We start from the raw sequence: 26,664 nt of genomic DNA, 5'->3' as shown, positions 1-26,664 counted from the left end.
TTCCTTCCTTTTTAAGGCCGAATGTGTGCAGACCACAGGTTTATCCACTCATCCTCAATGGATGCTTGGGTTTAAACAAGAAAAGGGGAAAGTGGGTTTCAAGGAAGACACTGGAAGGAAAGAATGACAACCTTGGGGAGATGACCACTCCAATTACTCACAACAAATCATCCTATGACTCAAAGGCTAAAAACAACAATCATCATTAATTATCTCACGGCTTCTTTGTGTGATCACTCAAAACAGGGAACAGCAGGGGCAATTAGTCTCTGCTTCAAAATGTCTGGGATCTAAGCTGCAAGACCCAAAGGCGTGACTGGCACAAGGGGATCTGCTTTGAAAGTGGCTCCCCCACACGGCGGGCAAGTTGGTTCCTCTCCACGCTGAGCTCTACTGTTATGCTTAAGAGCCTTAGGATGTTGAACCGGTCACAAAGGCAGCTCTGATTCAGTGTGGGAGACGCCATGCAAAGGTGTGGGGTCATCTTGGACACCAGCTATGCAAACTTTATTACTGTTGTTTAGTTGCTAAGTTGTGTCCAACCCTGTGGGACCCTATGGACTGTAGCTCACCAGGCTCCTCTGCCCATGGGATTTCCCAGGCAAGAATATGGGAGTGGGTTGCCATTTCCTTCTCCAGGGAATCTTCCCCAACCAGGGATCAAACCTGAGTTTCCTGCACTGGCAGGTAGATTCTTTATCACTGAGCCACAAGGGAAGCCCATGCAAACCTTATTGCTGTTCATTATATAAAGCATGCTAACCATCTGGAGCGGAGAAGGCAATGGCACCCCACTCCAGTACTCTTGCATGGAAAATCCCATGGACGGAGGCACCTGGTAGGCTGTAGCCCATGGGGTTGCTGAGGGTCGGACACAACTGAGCGGCTTCACTTTCATTTTTCACTTTCATGCATTGGAGAAGGAAGTGGCAACCCACTCCAGTGTTCTTGCCTGGAGAATCCCAGGGACGGGGGAGCCTGGTGGGCCGCCATCTATGGGGTCGCACAGAGTCAGACACAACTGAAGTGACTTAGCGCAGCAGCAGCAGCAGCAACCATTTGGAGATTTCTCAGGAATGATTAATATGAGGGTTCAGGATGGGGAACACATGTATACCTGTGGTGGATTCATTTTGATATTTGGCAAAACTAATACAATTATGTAAGGTTTAAAAATAAAATAAAATTAAAAAAAAAAAAAGAATATTGCTGCTTTGAAAAACTTGAATATATTCAGAAGGAATGTATAATTCTAGTCAGTCAGCAGATATCTTCAAAACTGTAAATACATGCACCCCAGTGCTCACAGTGGCACTACTGACAAAAGCCGAGACATGGAAGCAACCTAAGTGTCCACTTGCAGATGAATGGATAGAGAAGATGTGGTATATACACAGTGGGATATTATTCAACCCTAAAAAAGAATGAAATGATGCCATTTGCAGCAGCAGAGACAGACCTGCAGATTATCATATTAAGTCAGACAAAGATAAATGTCATACGATATCACTTATATATGGAATATAAAAAAGGATATGAAGTTAAATTACTTACAAAACATAAATAGACTCACAGACATAGCAAACAAACTTATGGTTGCTGCTGCTGCTGCTGCTAAGTCGCTTCAGTCATGTCTGACTCTGTGCGACCCCACAGACGGCAGCCCACCAGGCTCCCCCATCCCTGGGATTCTCCAGGCAAGGACACTGGAGTGGGTTGCCATTTCCTCCTCCAATGCATGAAAGTGAAAAGTGAAAGTGAAGTCGCTCAGTCGTGTCCGACCCTTAGTGACCCCATGGACTGCAGCCTACCAGGCTCCTGCGTCCATGGGATTTTCCAGGCAAGAGTACTGGAGTGGGGTGCCATCACCTTCTCCGAAACTTACGGTTACTCAATAGGAAAAGGGGCAAAGGATAAACTTGGAATTTAGGATTACCAAATACAGACTACTATCTATAAAACAGATAAACAACAGGAACCTACTGTATAGCACAGGGAACTACAATATATTCAATATCTTGTAATAACGTATTTTCAATATCTTGAATCTGGAAAAGAATATATATATGTGTATATATATATACATACACACATATATATGTGTGTGTGTGTGTGTGTGTATATATATATATATATACACACATGCTTCCCAGGTGATGCTAATGGTAAAGAATCGGACTGCCAATGTAGAAGATGCAAGAGACCCAGGATCGATCCCTGGGTCGGGAAGATCCCCAGGAGGAGGGCTTGGCAACTCACTCCAGTGTTCTTGCCTGGAGAATCCCATGGACAGAGGAGCCGGGCAGGCTACAGGCTACACAGGGTCACAAAAAGTGGCAAGAAGTAACTGAGCACACGTGCATACATATATAGCTCTATAGATATATAAAATGCATAACTAAATCACTTTGCTGTACACATAAAGCATTATAAATCAACTACGCTTCAATAAAAAAAATTACAGTTAAAAACAAAAATAAACCAGTGTTTGTGCTTAGTCACTCAGTCATATCCGACTCTTTGCAACCCCACGGACTGTAGCCCACCAGGCTCCTCTGTCCATGGGGATTCTCCAGGCAAGAATGCTGAAGTGGGTTGCACAGTCAAAGAAAATAAGGTAAAAGTCCAGGGTTTCTTTTTCACATTCATTAGGATATTACGGAGGGTCTTAGGTTAATTTTACATTCAGAGGAATTATTTCTGCTACATTGTGACTTTTAAGACAGTGGTTTCCAAACATTTGTCTGAAACCAATTTTGATTTTTTTTGTAAAGGTACCTTTATGCAACTGAAAAGACTGTCCAATATTCCAAGGTTATTTCCTATCTACCTTTCCTGTGTGTTAAGAAGTGGCTAGAGGAGACTATTTGCAAAGGAAAGCCCCACCACCCTGGGCTGGCACCCACCTGCTTTTGGAATGCAATTAGTGTTTGCATTCCAAAAACACTGGAACCTCTGTGCTGTGTTTCACAGTCTTCCGGTCCCCGACCCCCTACTCCCGCCCTGCAGGGCGGTGTTCACTATAGCATCTGTCAGTATAGAGCACCTGAGGGCGGAGAGAAGTCCTCACTTCAGGGGTCTCTATGCAAACATAATGTAGATTTTTGCCCAGTTAGCAGTGTTCTTGCCTGGAGAATCCCAGGGACAGAGGAGCCTGGTAGGAGGCCGTCTATGGGGTCGCACAGAGTCGGACACGACTGAAGCGACTTAGCAGCAGCAGCAGCAAACACAACCAGAGTTTTCTTGGTGTGTTGGCTTCAGTTTTAAAGAGCCTTCTAAAACTGGTGGCCCATGGTACAAATTTTTTTAAAAATTCAAAAAATTTAAAAAAAAACAGGCATTAAAAAAGCAAAGCACATAATGAAATGCCCTTAGAAAACCAAAAAGGTAAAACAACATAAAAAGTGAGGATACTGTCTCATCTCAGTCTAAGAGATCCTTCCAGTATATAAAACATTCTGTGTTGCTAGAATGCTGCACACTGGATTTGCCAACAAATGTCTTCTTTTTCTATCTTCCTTCTACTCGTCTTTCTACTCTTAACAGAATTAAGTGGATGCTAGAACACACTGGGTTCAGGAAACCAGTTAAGGTAGCCGAACATGATTCTTCAGTAGATGAAAAATGTTATGCTACCAGATTTGTAATGTATCATGAACAATGAAAATATCACTTCAAAGTACACTTTTCTTACTATAAAATGCTAATTTTCCCTCTATAGATGTCAGTGCCTCCAAATTAATGAGCACTATTAGCTGCAAAACATCTCAAGAAGCAACGGAAATTAATTTCCATTAGTCACAAACGGACAGTCAACTACCACCTGCCTTAGAAGACAATAAGTTTTGAATGCTCCATTTTTGTCCTCAATTACATGTTCAAAGTCAGATGGTGAAAAAAAGTGACTTAAGATATCCAGAAAAATATTAAAACTGGTTTGCATGTGAAATGACCAAAGGGGATTTCAGATTTTCCGTTGCAATGGGATAAACAGGGAGGTTATGAGGATGGTGTGACTGAGGTGGGTTTTCCATAGTCACCAGGTGAATCTGCCTGCAGTGTGGGAGATCTGGACTCAATTTCTGGGTCAGAAAGGTCCCCTGGATAAGGAAATAGCAACCCATTCCAGTATTCTTGCATGCAGAATTCCACGGACAGAGAATCCTGGAGGGCTACAATCCATGGAGTCAGAAAGAGTCAAACACACTTAGCAACGAACATTCACTTGCACTTTCCACAGTTAGAGCAGTATAAGTTGAATAATAAAGGGAATTCGTTTCTTTAAGATGGTTAAGGTCTCTAAGAAGAATTTCTCTAAGATTTCAAAAGGTTGAGCATAAAGATGTGAATGCTGATTAAACATAACACCTAGACAAACAGCCAGGTGGTGCGTCCCAATACTCTCATAGCTACTGGGATGAACTGAAATTTCTGTAAGGAAAACAAATCTTGAGTTTCTCTAGTTTTGTCAATTTATATTTCACATGGACTTAAAAGAATGGAACACATTAAGAATGACTTTTTCTAAAGTGGGAAAACAAAAGCAAAACACAAGGGCTGGGAAAGCAGACTGATGGATAAATAGACAAGAAGCAAAATCAATGCATCATTACTGTGTGTCTTTTGTTCCATTAATAATCATGTGTTTGTATAAGTTTTGCAAAACTTATCTCTGGGTAAATGTGTGCAGAGCTAATTAGCAAATAGATTACATACATATTTTGTTGTTTAGTTGACCCCGTGGATGTATCCTGCCAGGTTCATTTGTCCATGGAATTCTCCAGGCAAGAATACTGGAGTGGGTTGCCATGCCCTCCTCCAGGGGATCTTCCCAACCCAGGCATCAAACCTGTGTCTCCTGCATTGGCAGGCAGATTCTTTACCGATAAGCCATCAGTGAAGCCCTAGGTATACACACAAGTACATGTATGTGTGCATATATACACACAATCTATGCATTTTTATACACATAATCTATGTGGAATATATGCATAAGAGAGTCATTTCCTAGGCAGGTTGATAGGGAGTCTAGGGGTCCCCAAGGAGAGAGGGGTCTGGAAATCTCAAGGAGGAGGAAAGGATAAACTTTTTTTCTTTCTCCACATTCCTTAGGATTATATAACAATAATGTATCCTGCCTGAGGACAGTCTCTGGATTAAGGACAGTCTTTGGATTAAACCTTCTGGCTAATTCTGTTATCTTAAAATGTAAATTATGGGAGTAGGTCTGATGAGGTCTTTACAACCTCCAGACATTCTTTGGATTCACTGGAGAGTATATAACTTCATTGTTAACACTAGCAAGCAGGTATTCTTTCTACCCCCTTCTGATGCCTATGTCAGAAGCTTTCTCTATCTCCTTTATACTTTAATAAAACTTTATTACACAAAAGCTCTGAGCGATCAAGCCTCGTCTCTGGCCCCGGATTGAATTCTTCTCCTCTGGGGGCCAAGAATCCTGGTGTATTTGCATGATTCAACAACAACCTTTCATGTAGATGCCATTTTCCTTAATAAAGCCAAATCTAGGACTGTCAAGGTTCTTCCTATAGGAAGATAGTCCTTCATGAATTAACCAAGTGAGCCAGAAGTCACTCCAAATTTCCTTGGTTTCTCTTTTTCCTCTTTCCCACTTGTGGGAACTAACCTTAGGGAAAGGGGGATGCTGTGGTCCATTTTTACAATGTTATTCATTACTAGACTCAAAGAACTTTCCTTTGATTCCTTCTGAAGCATAAATCCTTCTTTTGATTCCTTCAAACCTCCTCCTAGAGCTAAAAAGTACCGAATGGAAAGTGAAAGGGGTGCACTCAGACAGGAAATAAAGGCAGTGACCCCCAAACAGAGCACTGGGATTTAGGAGCATCCATTCTGGGTAAGACTCTCTAACTCTCCATGAGATTCTGGGGAAAAAGGCTTTCTCATTTTCAGGTTCTCAGCTTGTTTCTAAGGGGCACCATTTTTAATATTCACACTCCTTTTGGGCTCAAATAAACTGATTTCTTTCACAGTGATGATGGAGAGAGATGGAGACTTCTTCTTTTTCACCTGCAGCTTAGCTTTCTGCTTCATCCTAAGTGATTGGCAAAGGAATGACTTCGTCTGCAAGACCCTACCCTTTCTTCAGCATGTGAGAAGTTGCTTCAGTTCTGGACCATAGCCTGCCAGGATTCTCTGTCCATGGGATTTTCCAGGCAAGAATACTGGAGTGGGTTGAGGTTTCCTCCTCCAGGGGATCTTCCTAAGCCAGATCTCTTATGTCTCCTGCAGTGGGAGGTGGGTTCTTTACCACTAGAGACACCTGTTCAGCTCAGCTCAGCCATGTCCTACTCGTTGTCACCCCATGAACTGCAGCACACCATGCTTCCCTGTTCATCACCAACTCCTGGAGCTTGTTCAAACTCATGTCCATTGAGTTGGTGATGCCATCCAATCATCTCATCCTCTGTTGTCCCCTTCTCATGCCTTCTATCTTTCCCAGCATCCCGGGAAGTTCCACTTTTAGCATGAGAATATCTAAATTCAGTAGGTAACACAGGAACTTGGTTATCAGTGAAAAAACAGATTAACCTCGAAGCAGGAAGTAACATGAATTACAAACTCAAGTCATACACTGAGAGTATAGTAAAATCATTGCAAACTAATTATTTCCTTTACTTAGGAATTCAATAGGACATCCCTTTAAACCATCAATTATCCTTACTAAGATGGACTGGAATGGGTGAATTTAACTCAGATGACCATTATATCTACTACTGTGGGCAGGAATCCCTTAGAAGAAATGGAGTAGCCATCATAGTCAACAAAAGAGTCCAAAATGCAGTACTTGGATGCAATTTCAGAAAGGACAGAATGATCTCTGTTCATTTCCAAGGCAAACCATTCAATATCACGGTAATTCAAGTCTATGCCCCGACCAGTAACGCTGAAGAAGCTGAAGTTGAACAGTCCTATGAAGACCTACAAGACCTTCTAGAACTAATACCCAAAAAAGATGTCCTTTTCATTATAGGGGACTGGAATGCAAAAGTAGGAAGTCAAGAAACACCTGGAATAACAGGCAAATTTGGCCTTGGAGTACACAATGAAGCAGGGCAAAGGCTAATAGAGTTTTGCCAAGAGAACGCACTGGTCATAGCAAACACCCTCTCCCAACAACACAAGAGAAGACTCTACACACAGACATCACCAGAAGGTCAACACCGAAATCAGACTGATCATATTCTTTGCAGCCAAAGATGGAGAAGCTCTATACAGTCAGCAAAAACAAGACTGGGAGCTGATTGTGGCTCGGATTATGAACTCCTTACTGCCAAATTCAGACTGAAATTGAAGACAGTGGAGAAAACCACTACACCATTCAGGTATGACCCAAAATAAACCCCTTATGACTATACAGTGGAAATGAAAAACAGATTTAAGGGACTAGATCTGATAGACAGTGCCTATGGATGGAGGTTCATGACATTGTACAGGAGACAGGAATCAAGACCATCTCCAAGAAAAAGGAATGCAAAAAAGCAAAATGGCTGTCTTTTGCTTTGTAAAAGGAGCTATTTGTAAGAGGAGCCCTTACAAATAGCTGTGAAAAGAAAGGAAGCGAAAAGTAAAAGAATAAAGGAAAGATATACCAATTTGAATGCAGAGTCCCAAAGAATAGCAAGGAGAGATAAGAAAGACTTTCTCAGCAATCAATGCAAAGAAATAGAGGAAAACAACAGAATGGGAAAGACTAGCGATCTCTTCAAGAAAATTAGAGATACCAAGGGAACACTTCATGCAAAGATGGGCTCAATAAGGGACAGAAATGGTAGGGACCTAACAGAAGCAGAAAATATTAAGAAGAGGTGGCAAGAATACACAGAACTGTACAAAAAAGATCTTCACGACCCAAATAATCACGGTGGTGTGATCACTCACCTAGAGCCAGATATCCTGGAATGTAAAGTCAAGTGGGCCTTAGGAAGCATCACTACGAACAAAGCTAGTGGAGGTGATGGAATTCCAGTTGAGCTATTTCAAATCCTGAAAGATGATGCTGTTAAAGTGCCACACTCAATATGCTGGCAAATTTGGAAAACTCAGCAGTGGCCACAGGACTGGAAAAGGTCAGTTTTCATTCCAATCCCAAAGAAAGGTATTGCCAAAGAATGCTCATACTACCACACAATTGCACTCATCTCACATGCTAGTAAAGTAATGCTTAAAATTCTCCAAGCCAGGCTTCAGCAATATGTGAACTGTGAACTTCCAGATGTTCAAGCTGGTTTTAGAAAATGCAGAGGAACCAGAGATCAAATTGCCAACATCTGCTGGTCATCGAAAAAGCAAGAGAGTCCCAGAAAAACATCTATTTCTGCTTTATTGACTATGCCAAAGCCTTTGACTGTGTGGATCACAATAAACTGTGGAAAATTCTGAAAGAGATGGGAATACCAGACCACTTGACCTGCCTCTTGAGAAACCTGTATGCAGGTCAGGAAGCAACAGTTAGAATTGGACATGGAACAACAGACTGGTTTCAAATAGGTAAAGGAGAACGTCAGGGCTGTATATTGTCATCCTGCTTATTTAATTTATAGGCAGAGTACATCATGAGAAACGCTGGGTTGGAAGAAGCAAAAGCTGGAATCAAGATTGCCGGGAGAAATATCAATAACCTTAGACATGAAGATGATACCACCCTTATGGCAGAAAGTGAAGAAGAACTAAAGAGCCTCTTGATGAAAGTGGAAAAGCAGAGTGAAAAAGTTGGCTTAAAGCTCAACATTCAGAAAACTAAGATCATGGCATCCGATCCCATCACTTCATGGCAAATAGATGGGGAAACAGTGGCTGACTTTATTTTTCTGGGCTCCAAAATCACTGCAGATGGTGATTGCTGCTGCTGCTGCTGCTAAGTCACTTCAGTCGTGTCCGACTCTATGTGACCCCATAGACGGCAGCCACCAGGCTCCCCCATCCCTGGGATTCTCCAGGGAAGAACACTGCAGTGGGTTGCCATTTCCTTCTCCAATGCAGGACAGTGAAAAGTGAAAGTGAAGTCGCTCAGTCATGTCCGACTCTTAGCGACCCCATGGACTGCAGACTACCAGGCTCCTCCATCCATGGGATTTTCCAGGCAAGAGTATTGGAGTGGGGTGCCATTGCCTTCTCCGAATTAAAACACGCTTGCTCCTTGGAAGGAAAGTTATGACCAACCTAGGCAGCATATTAAAGGCAGAGACATTACTTTGCCAAAAAAGGTCCGTCTAGTCAAGGCTATGGTTTTTCCAGTGGTCATGTATGGATGTGAGAGTTGGACTGTGAAGAAAGCTGAGTGCCAAAGAATTGATGCTTTTGAACTGTGGTGTTGGAGAAGACTCTTGAGAGTCCCTTGGACTGCAAGGAGATCCAACCAGTCCATCCTGAAGTAAATCAGTCCTGGGTGTTCATTGGAAGGACTGATGCTGAAGCTGAAACTAGAATACTTTGGCCACCTGATGCAAAGAGCTGACTCTTTGGAAAAGACCCTGATGCTGGGAAAGATTGAGGGCAGGAGGAGAAGGGCACAACAGAGGATGAGATGGTTGGATGGCTCACTGACTCGATGGACGTGGGATTGGGTGGACTCCGGGAGTTGGTGATGGACAGGAAAGCCTGGCGTGCTGCTGTTCATGGGGTTACAAAGAGCCAGATATGGCTGAGTGACTGAACTGCACTGAACTATCCTTATTTTGATGTTATCATTGTACTTATCATTATAGGGGACCTTAAAATTAAGACTAAAGATGCTTGACATTTCATAGAGGTCTGACTTCTAGGGAGCTGAGATCCTCTGTTGCTGGATGGTGTCAGCAAAGTTCATCTCACCTATAAACCTATTTGGTAAAGATTTCATGGTAATTTAACTACTGAATGCAAGTTTCTAGTTGTTTTGAATCAGGAAAGTGAAAGTGTTAGTCGCTCAGGCATGTCCGACACATGTGACCCCATAGACTATTGCCTGCCAGTGCACTCTGTCCCAGGGAATTTTCCAGGCAAGAATACTGGAGTGGGTTGCCATGCCCTCCTCCAAACTCAGGGATCTTCTAAACTCAGGGATCGAACCTGGGTCTCCCGCACTGTGGGCAGACTGTTTACCATCTGAGCCAGCAGGGAAGCCCATTGAATCAGAGGGAAAAATACTATCTCAGTTCCTGGGACAGGGAGTGAGAGTAGTTGGTTTTAAGCAGAGGGGTTAAAGGCAAGTTCTGGAAAGTCTGCATTAGGACATATGATGGACACACAGGTAAAACATTAGAGACACAGGTTAAGTGAGCAAAGGCAAACAGGCCTGGCTTCATTATGGAGACCAAACCTAGAACCACCATGGCCACCTCCAGAGAGAATAGGCAGGGCAGAAGGAATTCTACTGGAAGGAGAGGGAGGGTGCACAGTAGCTTTTGCCCCTGTGATGGGGTCTAGAGAGCCTGGACTTGGCTTTTTGCCCCAAATGAAGCAGGGAAGTCCAGAATGCACACGGCCCACTTTACAGGGACTTGAGTTTCTCGGGCTCTTCTGCACTGCTGGGGGCTTTGCTAGTAGATGGGGACCCCAAGGAGGCTCTTGGACCAGGTGTGAGCTACAGGCTCACCTACTAAACAGAGGGTAGAGCCTGTTTTACCAAAAGCACATGGACTGAGGGGAAGAACTGGCTGGCTGTCAAGAGGAAAGTCTGCAAATCAGAAAAACACAAAACAGAGATTTCTACTTTCATAACTGCTGAGGATCAGCTAACGATTCATTAACCAACTAGTTAGGACCCCAGGTAGAGTGACTCATCACCTTTGACTATCTCTGATCCATCACTCTTACTTCTGGGATGTGGTCGAGGTCTCTGTGCTGGAACCCACTCTGGTACAAATGAGATTCATGTTGATGTATGGCAAAACCAATACAATATTGTAAAGTAATTAACCTCCAATTAAAATAAATAAATTTATATTAAAAAATAAAAAAAAAAAGAAAGAAATGAGTCACTATTCCAGAAATGCAATCGTTCACTCCTACTAGTGATGCTGAAGACAGAGGGCAAAATGAGTAATCTGGGCTCCTGGAAAATCAATACGTGCACAGACAAGTATTGTGTGTAAACTGTACTTTTCCTTTTAACTGATAAAAGGAATCCTGAAAAGCAGGCTTTCGCAAAACAAACAAAATCCTTTCTGCAGGGACATCTTCTCTTCCATCTTCTGATTGTGTGTCCTGGCCAGGAAGGCCCAGGTCTCAACGTGCCCTCCCTCCTTGCCCCCTCACTGGCCTCTGCTCCCACCTCACTAGGTCCCTTCCCTTCTCTGGTCCCTTAGCAGGGCATGCCCCAGGATCTGTGCCTTGGTCTTTCCCACCACACAGCTCATGGCCTCTCTGCCTTCATCACTTTGTCCATGTCTCTGACCCCAAGGGTCATTCTCAGTTCTAATCTTGGTGCCCCTGATGGCAGGAGCCGAAGTGCCAGCAGAGAGCCAGTGGTGGTAACAATGGGCCCTTCCCTAAGCCAGGAAATGTCCCAAAGACCTCAAGGTCTTAACATATTTCACCTTACAACTTTATCAGGAAGGTGCTTTTACGATTTCTGTTTTAAATACATGGACACTAAGGGCAGGGCAGGTGAACATCACACCCGGAATCATGACTGGCTAAGGGTCCTTTCCCCCATGTATTGGATGCCCTTTATAACCCAGACCTCCTCTCCTCCTCCCGTGGGAGGGGAGAGCAGGCAGGCTGCCCAAGATCATCACCTGGGGTCAGAGGGGAGAACGTGTGCATCTCTACTTAACCGATATAACCAAACAAAACACAGCAGTTCAGAACTATCATATTTCCTCTACACACTGGTGCTGGCTTCTCACTGGGCCCACGTTTCAGATGACGGTATATTTTTTACTGGAAGTCACAACATGCCAAGAATGACAGTCAGCACTGCAGACAGTGACTGCAGCCATGGAATTAAAAGATGCTTGCTGCTTGGAAGAAAAGCTATGACAAATCTAGACAGCATATTAAAAAGCCACAAAGGTCTGCATAGTCAAAGCTATGGTTTGCCAACAAAGGTCTGCATAGTCAAAGCTACGATTCTTCCAGTAGTACATGTATGGATGTGAGAAGTGGACCATAAAGAAGGCTGAATGCTGAAGAATTGATGTGTTTGAACTGTGGTGCTGGAGAAGACTCTTGACAATTCCTTGGATAGCAAGGAGACCAAACCAGGCAGTCCTAAAGGAAATCAACCCTGAATATTCATTAGCAGGACTGATGCTGAAGCTGAAGCTCCGATACCTTGGCCACTTGGTGTGAATAGCCAACTCACCGGCAAAGAACACTGATGCTGGAGTTTGCTCAGATTCCTGCCCATTGAGTCCGTGATGCTATCTAACCATTTATATATAGTTTTTGTAGTAATCCTTCCTAAGGACCACTTGACTTCACACTCCAGGATGTCTGGCTCTAGGTGAGTGATCATACCATTGTGGTTATTCCAGTCATTAAGACCTTTTCTGTATGGTTCTTCTGTGTATTTTTGCCACCTCTTCTTAATCTCTTCTGCTTCTGTTTGGCCCTTACCATTTCTGTCCTTTATCATGCCTGTCCTTGCATGAAATGTTCCCTTGACATCTCCAGTTTTTTGAGGAGATCTCTGGTCTTTCCCATTCTATTGCTTTCCTCTAATTCTTTGAATCATTCATTTAAGAAGGTGTTCTTATCTCTCCTTGATATTCTCTGGAACTCTGCATTCAGTTGGGCATATCTTTCCCTTTCTCCTTGCCTTTCACTTCTTTCCTCAGCTATCTGTAAAGCCGCCTCGGACAACCATTTTGCCTTCTTGCATTTCTTTTTCTTTGGGATGGTTTTGGTTACTGCCTCCTGTATGATATTAACAACTTCCATCCATAGTTCTTCAGGCACTCTATCCACCAGATCTAATTCCTTGACTCTATTGTTACTTCCACTGAATAATCATAAGGGATTTTATTTAGGTCATAGAGTAATTGCCCTCTACTCTTCCCCAGTTGCATAATGGACATCTTCCAACCTGGGGGAGGCTTATCTTCCAGTGTCATATCTTTTTGTCTTTTCATACTGGTCATGAACCATCCCTTTCATGAATCACAGCCTTGTTGTTGTGAAGGGGCTTGCATAACTCAGTGAAGCTATGAGCCACCAGGGAAACTGCAACCTAGATTTTCCTAATGATATTAATGGGGCTTCCCAGGTGGCTTAGCTGTAAAGAATCCACCTGCCAAAGTAGAAGACACGGGTTTGATCACAGAAGGCAATAGCAACCTACTCGAATACTCTTGCCTGGGAAATCCCATGGACAGAGGAGTCTGGTGGGTTGCAGTCCATGGGACCAGAAAAGAGTTGGACATGACTTAGTGACTAAACAACAACAATGATATTTATAAGCAGTATTTCTTAATAATATCTACTAATATAACATCCAATAATAATTTTAGCAAGACACTAGGTAATTTTTTAAAAGTTCATCAGATCAGATCAGTCGCTCAGTCGTGTCCGACTCTTTGCAACCCCATTAATCGCAGCATGCCAGGCCTCCCTGTCCATCACCAACTCCCGGAGTTCACTGAGACTCACATCCATCGAGTCAGTGATGCCATCCAGCCATCTCATCCTCTGTTGTCCCCTTCTCCTCTTGCCCCCAATCCCTCCCAGCATCAGAGTCTTTTCCAATGAGTCAACTTAAAAGTTCATAGTTTAAGATTATTGGTCAAATACTGTGGCTTGAAGCAAAACATGGAGAACAAGTCTGACAGAGCCAACTGAAAGTCCAGTTGCTAATTTGGGCTCAAATTCAGCATCGAGGATGTGTCACTGTATTTATTTATCCATTACAATGAATAACAAAAAGAATATAGAGTTTCACTGTGAAACATGTTTGCAAAATGTTAGATTCCTTTATCATGTTTGAAAACCTGCTTTTGAGATGGTGTACATCAAGGATTACAATATCCTGAAACAGGATTAATCAAACTTGATTAAAAGATGCTATTCATGATGCAGCCTACACATTAAGCTATGTCAGTAAATGTGTTAGCCGTAACTTTTTCTTCTTTTACGGAGAAGAATATTTGTAACACCATCAGTATGCCAGGTACATGAGGTTTGCTTTTTTTCTGGTTATTTCATCAATCACATTTTTAAAATAAAGATGCTATGAATGATCACTTCCAATGTTACTGAGTCCTTTCATATAAGTTCATTTTAAGATTTATATGACCTACATGTTTAAAAACAACATATATTAAACTCAATATTTGGCATAGCACCAACAACATAGTAGCTGTGATGATACTTAAGAAATTCACACTTTATGGAAGACAATATACAGTTAACATATAGTTCTAAGCATAGGCTGTTATGAAGTAAATACTATATAAAAACTTTTTTCAAAGTTATTGCTGATTTAAGGAAATCAAATTCTATCACCTCTTTTTATAAAAGTTTTTTGTGCATTTTTTGTTGGAATACACAAGAGCAGTTAAAACTGGAAAGTCCAAAGTTTTGCTCTGATCTATATGATTCAGCTAAGCAAGCTTAAAAAAGCCAACTACTTAGAATGAATCCTTTCATATTCTATGACTTAGAAAAATTCTTCTAAATTAAAAAAGATATACATATATAATTTCATATATATATAAATATATATATATATATAAACAATCACTTTGCTGAACAACTGAAACTAACATAACACTGTAAATTAACTATATTTGAATTAAAAAAAAATAGCCTAAATATATACATACACATAAGTCATCAAAACACCAAAAGGGAAAAAAAAAGCTAACAGGAAGCTTCTGGTTTCCAGTCTAATGACTGAATTGGGGCTATCTTGATTTCAAATTCTTACTTTGAAATCGAAGGTTTGCTTCAAAATTCCTCATTGAAACTCGTTAATAGAAAAAAGACACTGGTCTGCAATAAGATGAATAAGTCACATATTAGAAAAGAAAGAAAAAGAAAACAAAGCAAAGACCACACATGCCATCAGCAATTATCAGACAGACCAGACCTATTTAGACAATTTGTATCAATACCTTCATTCCTTCATTCACTCCTACACACAGCAAACTGGTGCTTTCCCTCATCCTCCAAGAAAACCATAAAAGATGGTATGCAATTTCCATTTCCTTTTTATAAATAGAAATGTCCATGCAAATATGTGCCTAAGAGTGTGGAGCCTAGCCTGCATATACATGGGTCAATTTTTCCAATTCTCCACTTATTTAAGGCACAAAATGTGCAGATATCAGTTTCCTCCCACAAAGGAGAATTACATCAAAGACGTAAGGAAAAGTGCTTTGAGAATTGTAATGTGCTCTAAAAATATGTTTGCAATGGTAAAGAGGCTTACATGGTTGGCTATTTAATAATACATAAAAAACTTTAACACACTGTCTCCAAAAATGTATAAAAGTTAGAAAGAAGCCTAAAAGCTGGAAAAGTTTAAATCATAAATTATAATGCTGAGATAAACTACTCTGAACCCCAGACATAAGAGATGTTGGTTCTAGTAACATTCACTTAGGAAGGACCAAAGTTCATTCTTCAAAAGAAGATGCAAAAATGCTATCATAAAAGAAGCATTAGATTGTGGACTACAATTTTAGATTTGGGATGTCTCAATTAAATCTGAACATTCTGCTGCTGCTGCTGCTAAGTTACTTCAGTCGTGTCCGACTCTGTGCGACCCCATAGACGGCAGCCCACCAGACTCCCCTGTCCCTGGGACTCTCCAGGCAAGAACACTGGAGTGGGTTGCCATTTCCTTCTTTAATGCATGAAAGTGAAAAGTGAAAGTGAAGTCGTTCAGTCATGTCCAACTCTTAGCGACCCCATGAACTGCAGCCCACCAGGCTCCTCCGTCCGTGGGATTTTCCAGGCAAGAGTTACCTTACTGTGAATGCCATTACCTTCTCTGTGAACATTCTGACACATTCCTTTATTTAAAAAAAAAAAAAAACTCTACAAGAAAGGCATTATTGTATTTTATGTACTCATTTCGCATGATGCCAGGTTATTAGTTCTCTTTACATGAAGCCATAATTATTCAATTCTGGTTCTAGATCTGGTTCTGTCTCTTTTGCCTGTATCTGACCTTAGGTTGGTGGTACAATATTTTTTTTTCAGAAATAACATCTATTTAAAGCCAATGCTTTTAGCATTCTTTTTTAAATTTTTAAATGGAAGATAATTGCTTTACAGTGTTGTGTTGGTTTCTGCCATACAACAACACTAATCAGCCATAAACACATATATATATGTGTGTGTGTGTGTGTATTTCCTCTCTCCTGAGCCTCCATGCCAACCCCATAACCCACCCCTCCAGGTCATCAGAGAACACCAGGCTAGGCTCCCCATGCTATACAGAAGCGTCCCACCAGCTACCTTACACATGGTAGTGTATATATATGTCAGTGCTATTCTCTCAAATCATCCCACCACCTCCTTCCCTCGCTGTGTCCACCAAGTAGGTTTTCTGCGTCTGCATCTCCATTCCTGCCCTGCAAACAGGTTCATCAGTACCATTTCCTAGATTCCATGTGTGTGTGCTAAGTCCACTCAGTCATATTTGACTCTTTGTGACCCTATGGACTGCTGCCCACCACGCTCCTCTGTCCATGGGGAATCTCCATGCAAGAATACTGGAGTGGGTTGCCATTCCCTTCTCTAAGGGATCTTCCCAACCCGGCAATCAAAACCACCTCTCTTAGGTTTCCTGCATCACAGGCAGGTTCTTTCCACTAGTGCCACCTGGGAAGGCCCCTAGATTCCCTATGTATGTGTGCATGTTAGTTGCTCTATCATGTCCGACTCTTTGAGACCCCATGAAGCATACAGCCCACCAGGCTCCTCTGTCCATGGAATTCTCCAGGCAAGAGTACCAGAGTGGGTTGCCATTCCCCTCTCCAGGGGATCTTCTCAACCCAGGGATTGAAGCCAGGTCTCCTGCACTGAAGGCAGAATCTTTACCGTGTGAGCCACCAGGGAAGCCCAGATTCCACACATATGAGTGAATATACAATATTTGTTTTTCTTTCTGACATTAGTATTCTTAAAAATAACATAGTAACTTGCAATTCATATAACACTGATTTGCCTATAAGTTTACTCCTACAAAGGATGAGTGGCCAATATACTCTTATTCGCTCTCATTTCTTACAGCTATTTCTCTTTCTTGGTTTATAATGGGCACTCATTAAATATATGTCACATAATCCATAACTTGAAAAGATGACAGTCTGATGATGATATGCTGAAAGAAGAAAAAAGGCTATAAAAGGGAGAGCAATATAAAATGAAAAGGATATGCCATTTAAAAGTGTAACACATTTAATACACAATATGAAATAAAGAAGCTAAGTTGTAGTGAGAGAAACATAAATTTGGATTCCTATTAGGCCAAATTCCCCTAATATGAAAATTTAAAAACCTCTTCACTGAAGATTATATGCTTATCCTCAATTTATATTTTAAATGTTAAATAAAGCACTGCCAATTCAATTATGTATTTTCCTATTTAGCATTTCCTTAAGAGTGTGCTACTGTTCTATTTCTACATGTTTTCAATAACATATTTAGAAAGAATATTTAAAAACAGAGAGCTTTGGAGAAGGGATAGATTGGGGGTTTTGCATCAGCAGATGCAAACTATTATATACAGGATGGATAAACAACAAGTTCCTACTATATGGCATAGAGAACTATATTCAATATGCTGTGATAAACCACAATGGAAAAGAATATAAAAAAGGATTATATACATATGTATAATTGAATCACTTTGCTATACAGCAGACACTAACCTATTGTAAACAAACTATATCCCAGTACAGCAAAATTTAAAAATAAATGAATAGAGAGTGTTGTGTTATCTGAAGAGCATTCTACCCACACTTGCCAAGAACACCAAAGGATTTAGAGCAAATTTCTGGACAAAGATGATAGAGATCCTTGTTTCGACTGAAAGCCTAGAGGAACAGGATGCTGAATAATGCAAATATAAGAATTTTTCTTATTTCTAGTAGTTAGCAGTGAACATTTACTATAATTCTCCTTTACAATGGAGGTTTTACCACATACAATATTTACCTTAGGCCCTCCAAGTAGGCTTGAATTGTGCTAAAGAAGCTATCTTAAAGAATACCATAAAATGGTCCCATTCTGCCTTTTATGTATGTAGAGGTGATTTCTTTTTACAAAAGAATCTATGCAAACCCCTCAATACAGTACACTTGCATTGTGTGCTCTATCAGAGAAAATACCCAAAAATTCCTTGAGATGAATTTTAAGTATACCACCAGAATCAAGTCAGATGCCAGCTATAAAGACATACAAGGAACCTGACATATCTATAGTATTCACAGATGCAGATATATATTTATGGGACTCTGCATAAATCAAATGCCTATGAATAAAACATCATTTAACTCTACAGGAATTCAATTCCAATTTCAGAAGTAGAGCATCACTAAAGCCTTGGCCACTGTTGAAACAAGAAAGCAAAAAAAAATTTTTTTTTCTCAATAATAACAACTTCTTTAATGCTTTATATTCAAATTTTTAATCAATGTTGAAAACAACTTCAGCCTGATGTTTATTTTCAGACACAAAAATGAAGGTAACAAAGATTTTCTGAATTTCCAATTTTTAGTGTAACCTGTATCCACTTTCCACTCATGCATGGAAACATGCAAGGTGACAAAGCGCGCGTCTCCTGAGACAAGAAATACCTAGACCACAGTGTCCGAAGTCAAACGGTACAGCCTCCATCCTGTGTTTCTACTGCACCACAGAAAGCTGTTCCAGATCTCACAACCAGCTGAAACCCTCAAGCACCTACAAATGTTCGGATCAAAAGATAGTCTTTGCTACTGAACTGCAGAAGGTACTAGAGATCCACGACCAACACCCATTTTCCAAATCAAACAGAAGATGGTGAAAGTCAACCAAAGTCAACCCTTTCATCCTCAGCCAGAGACACGGATGCAATCAAGTGATGCAAAAACAAAAAACAATCATGCAGTCACAGGTCTGGTTAGAATACCTCTTTAGCAGCGATGGGGGGAGAGGAAAAGGTTGGTACCTACCTGGGATCTTTCTGAATGCTGTCGATGGATGGGGACCTGGCCAAGGTGCCTTCAGGGGGAAGGGCAGGGCCGGATTTGCTGTACGGAGACTCAACGGAAGGACAGTACTGCAGCTGTCGGTAGGGGTCCGCGTAGCTGGAGGCAGGGCCGGCGGCATAGCTGGCCCTCTGGAAGGTGGCTGCGGCGGCGCTCTGCGGGCCGTGCTGGCTGCCTGTGCGCTGCAAGGGGACGGAGTCGACACCGGGGGAGGACGGGGCTAGGGCAGGAAAGTAGGGACAGAGTAAAAAATTGAGGACCTGCTCACAGAAACGGTTCACCAGGTCTAGGCAGGGGGGAAATTACACACATAAAAACAAAACAAAACACAAGGGTTTGAAAGAATTAACAAAATTGTTACATTTGAACTAACGCATCCAATGTTATCCACTACAATGACAATTAGCATGCTATTCCGTTGGCCCAAAACTTCGTTGGGGTTTTTCCATTCCATCTTAGGGAAGAACCTGAACGAATTTTCAGGCCAACCGAGTATTTCAGGAACAACCCTTTCATCTCTAGGATGAAAATGCCTCTGTGATGTGTTTCCTGCTTACTGACTTCCAGGAAGAGGTCTGCTCATCTGACTCGTAAACTCTGTATGGAGCTAAAACCCAGAAGAAATGGAAGGGATATTTTCCAAGGACTCGTGGGCAGTGAGTTCTTCATTGTTTCAGCTGAGAAAATTGAGGCAGTGTTCGTTCAGGGGGTGATAGATTAATTTTATGAAGGGTGTGAAACATATTTAGTAATGTGGTTCATTTTTCCCAAATAAAAGAAAACAAGGAAAGTGAGGGGGCGTGTATCCGTGGGGGTGGAGGCGGACATGGGTCTGTAATTAGTGCTAGAGCATTAAATGCAGGACGGGACAGTTCTTGTAAAGTTTAACACCCACCAGATTTTTATATGTCTCTTTTTCAACTTGAGCTGTCATACTAACAAATACCCTTGGTGAAGGGTAGGCATGCTAGAGGCGATGAAGACCCACCCGACTGCAACGCAGACAAAATAAGGTGCTGACTTGGCTTTTCCAGAAGTATTTGCATCTTTTCAATAACGCCTAAATTGTCGGAAGAAGATCTGACGCCAGTTACTAAAATCGGTTTGACTATTTCCAAGCTGAATTTCAGCTTTTTGTTTCCTTCCTGGGTTCTCTGGAGTCTGTTTCCTATCATTACTTTTATCTGGTTCTCAAAAATACTTGACATCTAAGATTTAGGTGACCTATACAATGAAAATAGCATCTTCCATATTAATAGAATGTGATTTGTTAATAACTGTTTGATCATTATCCATGATTAATATTAGTTGGCACCTTTACTTTCTAGCTCAGAACGAACATATACACACTACTATATATAAAATAGATAACTAAAAAGGACCTACTCTACAGCACAGGAAACTCTACTCAATATTTTGCAATAAACTATATGGGAAAAGAAACCGGAAAAAGGACAAATATATATATATATATATATAAGACTGAACCACTTTGGTGTACGCCTGAAACTAACACAACATTGTAAATTAGCTATACTTCATAAAAAATATATCCTGTGTCTAGATATGACCATATGACATGCAAGTTCTACACAGAATTAGATTCCAATTATCAATCACATCCTACAACTCAGACTTTTTGAGCACTACTCAGTAAATGGTGATAAAACTTATTCTCTCTCACAATAGAAGACATATTCAAAATCAAATATAAAAGAAAGAAAAAAATAATAGTTTAATATTAAAGGAAGTTAAGGATTTGATGTCAAAATGATAAAAAAAAAGTTGCAAAGTGAACTGGAGAAATCTATTCTAATATGAGAACTGATTTTAATCAAGAGGTCAGGGCTTCTCATTTCCAATGACCTTTTAAAACTTAATCTTATAATAACCAAAGTCAGGAGACCAGGCACCATGACACAGTGAAGACAAGAAAAATATTTCAGAAAACTTTCTAAACAAAAAGTGTGTATACTCCCAAAAGACTCAGGTTTTGAAATGACAAGGGTTGCCCTGATGGATTAAGTTTCAAAGTCACTGGATTAGACTAATAAAAAATTAAGTTCACAACCAGAAAATCTGTCTTATGTCTTTATGCAGTTTCTGAAGCATTTATATTTTCTCCAAAATTTTGCAAGCATGTCTAATTAAAATTCACATTTTAATATTTATGAACAATGTGCTATATGTCATGGGAACAGGGATTTAAAATTCAGGCCAGGCATAACCATGCTCTTGGAAGAACAAATGCCCAAAGGTAAACAAAGTTTCATTTTCTAGACAAGTTGTGAAAAGCCAGTCAGCAAATTAAAGGCAAAAGGGAAAACTAACGGGAACCTGACATTTTTTCAGATAAATACAATTTTTTCATTCAGGAACTAAATATCTATATTAAAGCTTCCTGAAAAGGGTTGCTAATATCAGAAAAATCATTTTCTATACAAAATTATTTGTTAGTAATACTTTAAAATACAGAGGTTAATAGGAAGGGAAGGCAAAATGGCAAGGATGACGACTTAAGGCTGAAACACAAAATGTTAAAAAAAAAAAAAAAGGAGACTGAAACATGACAAAACACTATTGTTAAAAAATGATAATATAAGTTAAAAAAAAACTCTCAGAGTTGTGAATCAATTTTAAGAGAATAGGGAATTCTCTAGCAATCCAGTGGTTAAGACTCCACGTTCTCAATTCAGGGGGAACAGTTCAGTCCCGGGTTGGGGAACTGAGACCACGTAAGCTGCAAGGGAGACTGGACCAAAAGGTGAAAGCAGAGTGTGAAATGCAATTAACAGAGCAGGAGCAAGAAGACCACGTCTCACAGTAAGAGGAGGAGAAAAGGTGAAGGGCAGTTTATGAATGTTGGTAGGCTCAGATATATATTCTACACTGGCATTGGCCTTTTGGGGATGAAATGTCAGGGAACTCCACATTCAGAGCTTGGCTTCTGAAGCTAACAGTCAGGGCCACATCTGGGCTTTCTAGTCAATCATTTGTATCTGGCAAGTAACTGAGTTCTCAAATCTCCGGTTTTCTAACTGTAAAGTGAAAAGAAGACAAGGGCCCATTGGGATGACTGTTTGCTTTAAAGGCAAGAAAAGCTATTAATGCCTAGTAAGTGCAAAACAACCTGATGCGAAGAGCTGGCTCATTGCAAAAGACCCCGATGCTGGGAAAGATTGAGGGCGGAAGAAGAAGGGGACGGCAGAGGATGAGATGGTTGGATGGCATCACCAATGTGACGGACATGAATCTGAGCAAGCTCCAGGGGGTAGATAGTGAAGGACAGGGGAGCCTGGCATGCTATAGTCTATGGGGAGGCAAAGACTCAGACATGACTCAGGGAATGAACAACAACAACTATTATTACTACTTAATAATGTTGAAATCAGTTCATGTTAAGAAAGAGATTGGATATAACACATGGAGTAACAAGTCCTTGCCTGATATAAAGGGTGGATATCAGACTTTATAACTCCTGGAAGTGTTTAACTAGTGCGTACTCTTATTTCCTCCAACAACCCAATACTAGAGTAAATTGCCAACATCCATTGGATCATCGAAAAACCAAGAGAGTTCCAGAAAAACATCTACATCTGCTTTACTGACTATGCCAAAACCTTTGACTGTGTGGACCACAACAAACTCTGGAAAATTCTTAAAGAGATGGGAATACCAGACCACCTGATCTGCCTCTTGAGAAATCTGCATGCAGGTCAGGAAGCAACAGTTAGAACAGTTCCATGCAGGTCATGGAACAACAGACTGGTTCCAAACAGAGAAAGGGAAATACAAGGCTGTATATTGTCACCCTGCTTATTTAACTTACATGTACAGTATATCATGAGAAATGGCAGGCTGGATGAAGCACAAGCTTGAATCAAGATTTCCAGGAGAAATATCAATAACCTCAGATATGAAGATGACACCACCCTTATGGCAGAAAGTGAAGAACTAAAGAGCCTCTTGATGAAAGTGAGAGTGAAAAAGCTGGCTTAAAACTCAACATTCAGAAAACTAAGATCATGTCATTTGGTCCCATCACTTCATGGCAAATAGATGGGGAAACAGTGGCAACAGTGGCTGACTTTATTTTTCTGGGCTCCAAAATCACTGCAGATGGTGATTGCAGCCATGAAATTAAAAGATGCTTGCTTCTTGGAAGAAAAGTTATGACCAACCTAGACAGCATATTAAAAAGCAGAGATGTTACTTTGCCAACGAAGGTCCATCTAGTCAAGGCTATGGCTTTTCCAGTAGCCATGTATGGATGTGAAAGTTGTACTATAAAGAAAGCTGAATACTGAAGAATTGATGCTTTTGAACCGTGGTGTTAGAGAGGACTCTTGAGAGTCTCTTGGACTGCAAAGAGATCCAACCAGTCCATCCTAAAGGAAATCAGTCCTGAATATTAATTGGAAGGACTGATGCTGAAGCTAAAACGCCAATACTTTGGCTACCTGATATGATGAACTGACTCATTAGAAAAGACCCTGATGCTCGGAAAGATTGAAGGGGATGCCAGAAGATGAGATGGCTGGATGGCATCACTGACTCAATGGACATGAGTTTAAGTAAACTCTGGGAGTTGGCGATGGACAGAGAGGCCTAGCAAGCTTCAGTCCATGAGGTCGCAAAGAGTTGGACATGACTGAGTGACTGAACTAACTGACTGACTCTTATTTCCTCCAACAACCCAATATGATAATAAACTTGCTGTCACTTTACAAGTGGGAAACTGAGGCACAGAGGGATGCTATAACTTGCCCAAATTTGCCTTATATTTAGTAGAGAAGTAATTCAAACCCTTGAACCCCACTTCCAGAGGTTATAATTACAACTACCAGCTTTATAAACTGGACCAGGTTTATAATCTCAAATATGTGTATTATTGAAGTACCTAACATAGTGAGAAAACTTAGAAAAATTCATGAGAGGCCTAAAATTAAGGGAAATGTCTCCCAAAAGTACAGAAAAGAGATGGGTCTATAATAAGGACCAACAACTTGAATAATATAGGGAAAAATTATTACACCTTGGTGTACAAATTTATACAATTTCTTATTTAATTGAATTTATTGATATTCCGAAATATCTTTATTTCTGGGAAAATCAAGAATAGGATACATATACTTATCTTAATTTTAAAGTGTTTTGAGTCTTAGTTTAATCAGTGATATATTAAGAAAAAAGTGGGTAGACTATGAAATCTAAGGCAGATAAATGACTTTCAGAAAGATCTTATTTAAAAATGACAATCACATTTGTATCATTTAACAAATGGCCTTTCAGAAGTATAATTCCTGAAGCCATAGTTTCGACTTCTCTTAGGTCACAATACATAAGGGTACCTGATGAGAATTTCAAAATATAAAATCAGAATTCAAATGGATATTGCAAAATTCAAATAAATTAGAGACTGATCAATGCAAGGAAAAACAATGCAAAATAGCAATACAAACAGGGAGAAAGACTATTTTAAAGGGTAGATTATATGATCATGTGGGTCTTCCCAGGTGATTCAGGGGTAAAGAATCCATCTGTCAGTGCAGGAGATGCAGGAGACACTGGTTTGTTCCCTGGGTTGGGGAGATCCCCTGGAAGAGGAACTGGCAACCCACTCCAGTATTCTTGTCTGGAGAATCCCATAGACAGAAGAGCCTGGTGTGTGAGCTAAAGTCCATGGGGTTTCAAAGGGTCAGACACAACTGAACGACTGAGCGTATATGCTCATATATAGAAGAAAATGCACGAGAAACTAAAAGATCTCAAACTGTCAATAATACAGTGATGTAATGCCTGATTTTTTTAAGCATGATGTAAAGGAATGATTTCAAGAAAGACTGAATTCTCCCTTTGTGCCATGCCTGTTGAGACTGTGGTGTGGCTGATGAAGACTGTGACTCTCTATTAATACAGATAAGCTGATATTGATCAGACAATTAACAGACTTTTTTCTTTAATGCAAAATTTCGCTTAATTTCTGTCCCGGTATACGTTTTCTCTCATTTGAGTTAGAGCTCCGTTGGCCAAATCGCCCACCTTAGAGGATTACTCTACTCAATTGAACCTTCTTATGGCAAACATTTGAGGGAAAGGGTGCTTTATCAGCTCTGTAAACACTCCTCTCTCATCTCACCTGCTCTGCAAACAGCCCCTTCTCCCCTCAATAAGCCCTTACAACTCAGTGAACCACACTGCCGGTCTCTTTGGGGAGATTTTTAAAGTAGCCTCTTCAGCAGTTGACTTGATACTTCACCTTTTCATGCTGTTCATGAAATTATCGGTTTTCCGTAGAGCTACACAAATAAAGGTTTAGTGTGTAGAGAGAAAAGAAAAAAACAAACAAACAGATGTTTTATGTGTTGTGTTTGTTTGAAAGAAGGGAAGAGAGATCCTTTTCAATAAAAATCAAACACCCTATTTTGATGAGGAGATGGTTGCATGCATTATTTACTGAAAGAGGAAAAAAAGAAAACAGAGTAAAATACAAGATTCTGGCACCTGAAGAAACTTGGGCGATGGAATATAAAGTAGGGTTCAACAGAAGAAAGAAAAACATTTATTTGTGGTTTTGTATTATTTATCTTTGCTTTTATGTATATTTATATAGCTAGAAATAAGAAAACATAAAATACTTTTACATGTGCTATAAAATACAAAGGAAGCAAACAACAAGCTAATTAAATAATATTCCTTCTGCAAATTTAGAAAATAAAGATGGCTGAGGTGACAATGTGTCCAAGAACATGGCCTATAACTTTTTACCTTTTAGATTTCTTTTTTTTGATGAGGTATGTTTCTAAAGTCTTTGTTGAATTTTTACCATATTGCTTCTGTTTTATGTTTTGGTTCTTCGGCCATGAGGCATGTGTGATCTTAGCTTCCTGACCAGGGAAAGAAACTCACACCTCCTCCATTGGGAGGTGCAGTTTTAACCACTGACCGCCAGGGAAGTGCCAGCCTATATACTTGTAAAGTTATTACTTAAATAATAATGATTATCATTTCAGAAATGAGGAAACTTTACCTAATCTACTATATTCCCAATAGTATTATCATCCAGAACTGAACCATAAATATCTTTCCAATTTTCCGCAGTCTGCAGAGGTTGATCCAAAGTAAGCTCAACAGAAAGATGTGTTCAGTCACTAAATCATGTCCGACTCTCTGCAACCCCATGCACTGCAGCACGCCAGGTTCCCCTGTCCTTCCCTATCTCCCAGAGTTTGCTCAAACTCATGTCCACTGAGTCAGTGATGCTATCTAACCATTTCATCCTCTGTCGCCCCCTTCTCATTTTGCCTTGAATCTTTCCCAGCATCAAGGTCAATGGAAAAATATTCAAGGGTAAATGTAACACAATTCTTTTTAACCTCATATGTCACTGTGTTTGTGGAGGAGAGGCATCTAATGCAGGATTTTTGTAGTAACGGACTCATTATTAGTGTTGATGCTGATTACTGACGTCGCTTGTTGCTGTTGTTCAGTCGCTCAG

At 40.5% G+C, this 26,664-nt stretch overlaps 1 protein-coding gene across 2 annotated transcripts in view; it reads right to left on the bottom strand.

Annotated features, from left to right (window-relative positions):
* Positions 1–26,664, bottom strand: part of CTNND2 (catenin delta 2) — a 1,099,643-nt gene that overhangs the window by 395,637 nt on the left and 677,342 nt on the right. For both annotated transcript variants that reach the window (XM_005221651.5, XM_002696428.7), the window contains exon 9: positions 19,131–19,386. In XM_005221651.5, coding sequence (XP_005221708.1) covers positions 19,131–19,386 — 256 coding nt within the window. The remainder of the gene's footprint in view (positions 1–19,130; positions 19,387–26,664) is intronic.

This window comes from Bos taurus, chromosome 20 (genome assembly GCF_002263795.3).
Source record: "Bos taurus isolate L1 Dominette 01449 registration number 42190680 breed Hereford chromosome 20, ARS-UCD2.0, whole genome shotgun sequence".
Lineage (NCBI taxonomy): Eukaryota > Metazoa > Chordata > Mammalia > Artiodactyla > Bovidae > Bos > Bos taurus.
This window is presented reverse-complemented; position numbering and strand designations above follow the sequence as displayed.